Source organism: Neovison vison, chromosome 10, assembly GCF_020171115.1.
Source record: "Neovison vison isolate M4711 chromosome 10, ASM_NN_V1, whole genome shotgun sequence".
In the NCBI taxonomy this organism is placed as follows: Eukaryota; Metazoa; Chordata; class Mammalia; order Carnivora; family Mustelidae; genus Neogale; species Neogale vison.
In genome coordinates, this window is record NC_058100.1 from 15,428,431 (window position 1) to 15,437,500 (window position 9,070).

General features: G+C 37.0%; 1 protein-coding gene across 1 annotated transcript in view; it reads left to right on the forward strand.

Moving 5' to 3' along the window:
• The window catches only part of USH2A (usherin), a 689,941-nt gene that overhangs the window by 371,457 nt on the left and 309,414 nt on the right, over positions 1-9,070 (forward strand). The window contains exons 35-36 of the mRNA XM_044266844.1: positions 3,930-4,081; positions 8,768-8,930. Of these exons, the coding sequence (XP_044122779.1) occupies positions 3,930-4,081; positions 8,768-8,930 (315 nt within the window). The remainder of the gene's footprint in view (positions 1-3,929; positions 4,082-8,767; positions 8,931-9,070) is intronic.

A 9,070-nucleotide genomic window follows, 5' to 3' on the forward strand; every position in this document is an offset into this window, starting at 1 on the left:
GCCGGAAAGATTTCCTCTAAAAATGGTTAAAATTCTTAAAAGTTTGTACTTAAGGAATGAGATTTAGTTATAAAGAAAATTAACTTCTATGAAATGTGTCATTTCCCAATATGTCAGATAAATGAGATATTATGCACATAATTCTAGCATAAAAGAAATTCTCTGTTCCCCAATTATGTAAGAAAACGGAAATATTGATTTGGGTACTTTCTATGTCATTGTTGAAAAGCAGGTCAAGTAGATAGCATTTTGAGGGTCTTACAATTTCTTTAAGAGCTTCTCCAACACATTATTTGCACATAAGTTTTTTTTTTTTTTTGGTGAGGATTAAAAGATTGCTTAGCTGAGGGCCTGGCACATCATAATTTCTTATCATGATTATTACTGTGATTTTATCCATTTTTTCTTCTCTTAAATTTCTTGTGAATATTTAGTTTTACATTGTATATCTTTCATTTCTTGGTTTTAATTCATCTGTGCTTTTGTGTGTTGATTATTAAATGGCATTAAACCAAATACTTTCTGTAAGTATTCTCAGAATTATCAGAGACGGTCATACTAGAATAAAGGAGAAAGGTGACAGTTGTACCTTTTTGGTGTAGCCAAAGGGCTACATAACAGTAAAATACTGTTACCCCAAAATTTGGAAATGAGGGAAATAGATCTGCTCTTAAAAGATAAGCTATACAATGTTATCCTCATCAAGGAAAATAAGTCTAAGTAGTAGCTTTATTTAAAAAGCACTAGCTCAAAAAAATAAATAAATAAAAAGTATTAGCTCGTTCAAATATAAACAGCTTTAATCCTAAAGGATGTACTGACCAAGATCTAACTAGTGAAACAGAAAATGTGCTAGGATTCTAAGACAGACTGTGTTTAATATAAGGAGTTGATTACAAATGTGTTGGAAGGGCTGTAGAAACAAAAATGGTGATTGTCAGAGCACTGCTAACTTCCCTGGTCCTTGGCTTCTGAGTCGGCCTCAGCTGTTGCTAGTTGCTGGATTTGCTGATTTGGTGCTTGAACCATCAGGAGGTACTGCCCCAGCCCAAGCTAAAGGGCCACCTAGAATCCACTACTGAAGAAGCTGGAAATGCAGAAGAGGCATTTCTGCTGCCGACACTGCTTGAGGCCACAGCTGCTTTCTTTGTCCCTCTGCTGACCTCTCAACAGTCAGCAAAAGCCTCAGCGCTTAGAGCTACAAGTTGGACATTTTCTGTCTTCCTGTTTCTGCACAGCTTGCAGTGCCTCCTACTGGTGAAATCCAAGAGGAAGCCGGCAAGTCAGAGGGCTGCAAATAGAGAGGATGGATTGTCAAGCCCAGCGCAGACTGTAGACCTGCGGATGTGGGGCTGTGGGCAGATGAACTGGATGAATAACCAGATTATTCAGCACCCGTGCATGCTCCTCTTGCTTCCACTACTTTCCATGACCAGCAACAATCACTGCATGCTTCCGCCTAACACCCTACTCTGCTTTATACAAGGAAGAAGCTCTCACCCTCTGTCATTGTATTCCATCTGGGTTCATGCCCCCTTGAGTTTAGACACGACCGACCTAGAAATCCTGCAACATAAAAACTAAGATAAAATTAATACCCGTTAACTTTTTTATACAAATCAGCAGGGAAAAGGAGAAGAGAAAATTTTTCTATACAAATCTTTATGGAATATGAAAATAATAAAACATGAAGTAACACCTACAATCCTCGTTTCTGTAACTAGTTTAAGGCCACAATTGACATTTATAACCTCTTCCCTTTGTCCTCAGCCAGCAGCTCATCTGTTTCAGAATCTTGACCTAGTAAGGTAACCCAAACCTTCATTACTGAAGGGTGTGTGCGCTTAGTGTCAGCCCCAGGAAGCCAATTTCTCCTTCCACACAGTAACTTTTTTTTCTTTTTTGCCTGTTGATTTAGTTGCATGAGGATCCCAAATTGCCAGGTAATATTCTGTTTCTTATTTAGTGGTAACTTGCTTGCAGCCCACAACTAAGTATTCCTCTTTGTGGCTGGAGAATGCAAACATATTTTATGTAGGTTATTAAGTGTAATAGTAAGAGGAAACACTCTGCCTACCTTCTCTTGATCCCCATTTCCACATTTCTCACTGTAGAAAAGCTGGCATCAGATACTGACCCCTGGCTCAAATCAGGTGCAGCATCATGTACGAACCCTCAAAACCACAGCCTCGGCTGTAATGTGGGCTTTAGGAGGCCGTTCCAGCAATCTCTTGGGCTATGGGTTGACAAGGTATATTATTAGATGAGTAACCTTTATGGCAGTAACTCACTCCCTACTTGTTTTGCTATGAACTGATTTTTAAATCCAAAGCAGTCTTGTAAAGGATATCCTGAAAATGAGGGCAGCATTCTATAAATTTGCAGGTGATGGTGATGCCAAACATTGTGAGCAGATTCTGGAAGGGAGCGATTTCTTCCCAGGAGAAAGGGACACTCGGGAAAAAGCTCCTGATGTCCTTGGTCCCACCAAGAATGCTATCCCTAATGCAATGATGGGTGAAGGTTTGATCTTCCTTCAAGACATTAATGAGACCAAATCTGGAGTTCCTAGGCTAAGAGACAGGCCTCTTGGAAGCCAGCTGAATTCCTTGACAACCTTGAGTGTGCTAGAGCCTCTTTCAAGACTCGTTCCTTCTCCAAATCTATCTCTGAGCTATTCTCGAATATCATCTTTTTACCAAGTCTCTTTTCATACTTCAGGTAGAGAGTTATCTCTTTTTTCTATAGCCTTACATTTTCCCTCTAGATTGGATGCTGATATCTTTATTCTGCTGTGTGTTCATTAATTTATCCATTCAATCAATATACATGTAGTACCTACTATGTTTTAGGCATGGTGTTAAGTCTAGAAATACACAGGTAAGGAAGAGTCAAGATTGCCTTGGGGATCCTACAGAGAGGCAATTAAACAGCCACTGTGAAATTAATTTCACTTTGAAAGAAGTTCTAATTTAGTATGTAAGCAAAGTTTTATTTCTCAATGCTTGATCAGTTTGGGGATTCCGTAATTCCAGGGAACACAGAGCTCTAACTTCCTTTTAATAAAAATATTTTGACTACATAATTCAAATGACCATATTCAACAACTATTTAATTTCACGTATCTCTACTAGTTGATTTCATGAAAAGACATATAAACTTCCTTCTGAAATAAAATTTAGTTGATCATTAAAACCAGTAAATCACAGTTTCTCTAACCCATTCATGAGTGTCTCATGACTGCGCTTTGTGCGATTTGTATTAAGGTGTTTATGGTTAGGTTATGTAATATTGTGGTTGAGAACATGGGTTCTAGAGTCAGACCTCCTAGGTTCAAATTCTGACTCCGACACAGGCCAGCTATGTGATTTGGAGCAAGTTACCTATTCTGTCTTGCCTGAATTTCTTCATCTATGAAATGATCATAATGATACCGCTTCTGTTCTGGTGGTGCTGCTAGGAGAGGGTTAAAAAGGAGTTCACACACAACAGGTGCTTAGAACAGGGCCTGATACATCCTGAGTAATGTATAATGCCCTAACAAATATGGTCATTTGACTTCTAGAGCACATCTACTAAGGATATCACTTTAGAATGCAATACAAATTATAAGTGTACTTAATTTATTCATGTTTTATCTGGAACACAAATGATAGCTATTCACATGATGTGATACGAAGAGTCCCATACTGGGGCTCTTGGGTTCTATTTCTGTCTCTCTACTAATTAGCTTCACAGTTTGATATTTAGGGGTTTAATGCCTGTTTTATCCTGTGGAAAGAGACAGGGTTTAGACTGGGGAAAATACCAGATACTGTGATTCAGTAATTCCATGAAATTAGAAATCATATCAAGAAGCGCTTGCTTTCTGAAGACATTCTTTGCTCTTGTCTGGTAGTCATGCTAAAGGTCCATTATTATCTTCCCAGGTGTTATCACAAGCTACGGACTATATCTGGATGGTATATTAATCCACAATTCCTCAGAACTCAGCTATCATGCTTATGGATTTGCTCCTTGGAGCTTACATTCCTTCCGAGTCCAAGCATGCACGGCCAAAGGTTGTGCTCTGGGCCCACTGGTGAGTATGCACATTTACATTCTGGGAATGTATCTGATGTCAGATGACAGTGAATATCAAGGAAGAAGTAAATGGTGGTGACTCACTCTGTGCACAGCTAGGCTTTCAAGCAGGATGGGAGATTTTCTTTTTATAAAATTTTATTTAAGACTTAGTAAGAGTTTATATTCAACATAAATTTCAAGACTGTGCATAGGTCTAGTGAAGGACAGAATCTGTATTTCACTGAAATTTTTCAAGGTAAGTTGGCCGGGTTAGCAGAAGGACATTCGATTTTGTTTAGTTTAGTTACATATTTATTTAAAGTGGATGTTTTTCATTCTAATAATGGGCTCAACAGCTAAGTAAGTTTATGATTAAAAAGTGAAAACAATTGAAAGTCCATGATTGCCACAGTAGGGAAACACAGCTGCCCAGAAAGTATGTCAGTCAGTCAGAAGTTTGAACTTGTCTCATCTAATAGAACAAAATAGATTTATATCATCAGTGTGATACAGTTTCATAAGAACCGTATTTAAAACTGCATGCTTTTGATATCCACATTTCAGAAATCTATGGTGTGTATTTCATTAGCAGTTAAAAGACTGACAAATCATGCTTTTTATTTTTTAATATAATTTTTAAAACTCAATAGTGCATAATTGTCATAGACCAGCATGACATCCGTTAGCTTCAAAACATCAGATTTTATTTTTGTACATTTTTCTTAATTAGATTTTGCTTCTTTTAAGGGAAATGCTCATTACTTTTAGATATTTTTTGGCAATGTTTGCTAATGCTCTATCATTTTAATGCACTCTGTCTTCACTGGAAAGTGTATTATATAAATATTACCTTGGAAAACAGCTCTACAGTTTCATTTTTGCTTCCTTATTTTTGATCACACCTTCCATTTCGTTTCAGAGGTTGGTTGCTTTCCAAGCTGCTAACATCATCTTTTGGTGGAGCTGAGCTGTAGTCTTTACTGCCATTAAGTATTTTATAGCTCAGACCCTCTGACGATTACTTACTCTTAAAAGCAGGAATGGCAAGAGGCCAGCTCTTCTTCTCCATTCAAAAGAAAAAGCAAAGAAACACGAGAACACTTCACATGAGCTTGAAACCTAGACTCTTTCAAAAATATAAACAGCACATGGTTCTGGCTACTAAATTGGCTCCCACACTGTCTCTTGATGTTCTGGCAACTTGAAACAAGGGGGACACGGTTATTGATCTGTGTCTTGTGCAGATAAGATAGTAGGCGATGTTAACTTTAAGAAATCAAATGCCACAGTGCCCTGACGGGAAGGGAGAAAACAGAATTGTATTGTAAAAGCTGCTCTGCCATGGCCTCGTACATTCTAGACTCCGTCCTGACATCAAGCATGGTTATTTTCTCCCCTTGGTACTTTTCTTTATCCAGTGCTCAGTATGCAAACGCTTTTCCCAAGTCAATGATCCATCTCTAATCACTGGGATTGAACAACAATGTCTTTATTTAGAACAAGTCAACTCTGTGCTGCCAAGAAGTTAAAACCTACAGACTTCAATTGATTTCTAAAATATTTTTGTACCAATTACAGTATGCCCTTAAGAGATTACATATCTGAATATTTTAAATCAGCCAGGATGTCTACCGTAGTCATGAACGATAGTCCAGATTCAGATACACACATCCCTTAAGGGTATTCTTTATCTAAGGCACTGTTACAACAAGCGTTTCATTGAAACAAAAAATTCATGATTTCTGTTTTTAGATCTTTTGCTGGCAGAAATTGAAAAATAAATTTTTTGTGAGTCTATTTTTTTGTTTGCCTAACAACATTTTTAATGATAATTCTTGGTTTTTGGAAAGAGAAACCTGTTTATTTTACATCTTTTTCATGCATGCAGGGAAATACTATTCTCTGTTTTCTCTGTGACAAATATGATCTGTTCCTGAATGTGGTATGGTTCACCCTCAAAAATGAAAAGCTGAAATAATAAAGTGGATAAAACAGTAAAAAGGACAAGTTTGATAAAATAGAGTATTTTAAAAATAAAAATGCATACATATTTTCCACATTTTTACCATTTTAATGTAGTATTAGCTCAGTATGTTCTGTTTTTACCCCTATCAGTTTATTACCTGTTTTTGTGATTTGGTAAGAATCACTCTGTACCCATCTGAAAAAAAGATTTTTTTTTTGTGGTTTGTTCAGTTCTCATTCAATTTATACAACGTATTTGGCTTTTAAAGAAATTCCAGTGTTAAAAACAATTTATAATGCCTTTGATCCTAATTTTATGATGCTAATATGCATTGCCAAATTTAATCCAGTAATTGAAGTTTTATAAGTGTTTGAAATAATGAAAAATTAACAGAAAATGCAACAGAGAATAACTTTTTAAGAGCTATCCTTACTTTCAATTCTATTGTGAATTATATTAGAGAGAAACCCTTCACATTTTGTGTTATTATAATATGATGCACTGAATATGTCCATAGGATAATCACTCTGCTTTTGTTTGTTTTTTTCCACTTAGCTAATGTTAGATAACACTGGTAGAGTCTAAGATTGGGAATTTTATGACTGTGTCTGGCCTTGGAACATTCATTGGATTCAATTCTCTAAGGAGCCTCTTAAGGATGAAATGTGAAACTATAGGTCACTTCCATGGGATATAGTTAAAAAGCTGCTTTGGGTTCTTGGTGATGCATGTTTGTACACGTAAACACACCTATACACATATCACCTTTTCACATTTGTTTTTTCCAAAGGAAAAAAATTTATTATATAAGACATCTAAATCTTCAGGGCAATATGCAGTTGTCAAGAAAATCCTAAATGGGAAATCTACCTTAAACCTGCTATTATTCCTTGTGCCTCATTGGCAAACATACTTATTCTACTATGCCTTAGATTTTTCAACTCTTACAAAAGGAAAATAATGTCCATTTTAAACAGGATTGATGTAAAATTTTCAGTGAAATATTTATGCAAAGATTTCTGGTACATGATAAGAGTTTTATTAAAGATGAAAATTTTATTAAAATGTTTATATGTTTTCATGGCACATTTATTCTCAAAACAATTTATTTTCTGTGTCAGGGGAGGTTTCCAGCCTTCCAGAATACCTTTTCCCTAACATTCTTTTTAAGGCAAGATAGATAAACAAGGAGGTAATTTTTTTTTTTAATAAAAGACCGAGTTGAGGCAAAATAATACAACTGCCAAATTTCATGTAGAGTAAAAACTGAGATATTTCTCCAGCTACTGAAGGAAATTTTTAAAATATATCAATTTGAGTTAACCAGATATTTGAGCATACTAATATAATTATCTGGAATTGCCCTTAATTCTTCAACTTTTTGAATCTTATTTTATTTGGAACGCTTTAAAATCATTTTCTATGCAATAATTTGAATTATATACATAGACATAATGGAACCAATTGCATTGTTATGAAATATTAAAATGATGAATTGATATTTTTCCAGTCAAGTTTCTTTATCATTTTTTGGTACATAGTTATTAGACTAAAAAAAAAAAAAAATGAGGAGTTATAGATCTAAAGAACCCCATAGCCTTTCTCAGATGAAAATAAAACATGTCGTGACCTCATACTTATTAAAAATTTACACTCTGTCTTTTTCACATTTATTTTCATAATTGGGAAAGTGTCTTCGCCCTAACAAATGAAGGTTTCATAATTGAGAATATTTGCCTGCCTAAGGATTTCGTGTTTGATCACCTTCTAGGGATGAGGCATGAGCCTCTGCTTTAAGAATAAGGTCAAAATTATCAACATATTCAATACATCCTAAAAGGTCAAACACTTACAAGGATGCTTAGGAGTTTGTGGTGATTAGTGAACAAATTTAAGCCAGTTGTTAGAAGATGCTAACTATCGTGAGCCCCATTCTGCTTTCTTTCCACTTTGACCATCCTCTGGTCACTTAGTCATTTTATGCATTTAGCCACTAAAATCTTCCTAGCCTCTGTGTGGTTAGGAATTACATCTTCTTTCAGAGTCCTTCATCTTTTTCTCTTTTCTGCATAGGTTCATTAACACTCTATTAATGAAAATTTCAGCTTTTTTTGTAATTAAACCTTAGGGATAGGCTCACTTAGGTACCTTTATTTCTTGACGTTTGACTGCCATGATACCGTGTTTATGAACCTGGTAGCAACAGCCCTCGTTGAAGTCTGTGCGTGTGCGTGCGCGTGCACGTACTTGTGCGTGTGTGTACGTGTGCGTGCACGCGCGCGCATGCGCATGCTCGCTGGCAGGCCAGCCGCCAGCCGAAGATGCTCTCCCAGAGCCCGGGAGCCAACCGCTCCAGCCAGAAACCTATGAAAACAGACCTTGTGCATTTCCTTCTCTTTTGCAATCCCTTAAAAGTTGTTTTTAAGCAGTCCTGGAAAGAGTCTGTGGATACGCACACCCATAGGCACCATCACAGTGTGAGCTGATGCCCGTACTCTGAAAACAGTCACCAGCAAGCGCCTCGGTCAGGAGCTCAAATTCTGAGCTGGAACAGCAGGAGGAAGACAACACGAGGTCCGCTTTGATCCTGCTGACAAAATGAAGTATTCATACAAGATGCTTCTGTCAGAATAGTTTACTTCACAGCAAAAGAGATTCTTTGAAGAAAAGACGCTCCGAGTGGAGCTCGCACTTATTTTATTTGCAAACAAAAAATAAATCTTTTTACACTCGCAGGTGGAAAATCGAACTCTAGAAGCTCCTCCTGAAGGAACAGTGACCGTGTCTGCCGAAACACAAGGGTCCCGAGAAGCCCGCGTGAGGTGGGACGCACCTTTTCACCCGAACGGACGCTTAACATACTCAGTCCTTGTCACCGGGACGTTCTATGCCGACCAAGGTAACTCGCGGACACTTTTTAAACTTCACGAATGTGACAAAACAATTTATTTGCTTTTGAAATCTTCCTTGGAGCGACAGATTTGCATTCCTTTATTTCCCCTAGAAATAGCCCATCTTGATGAGTGAGAGCAGCGGTTC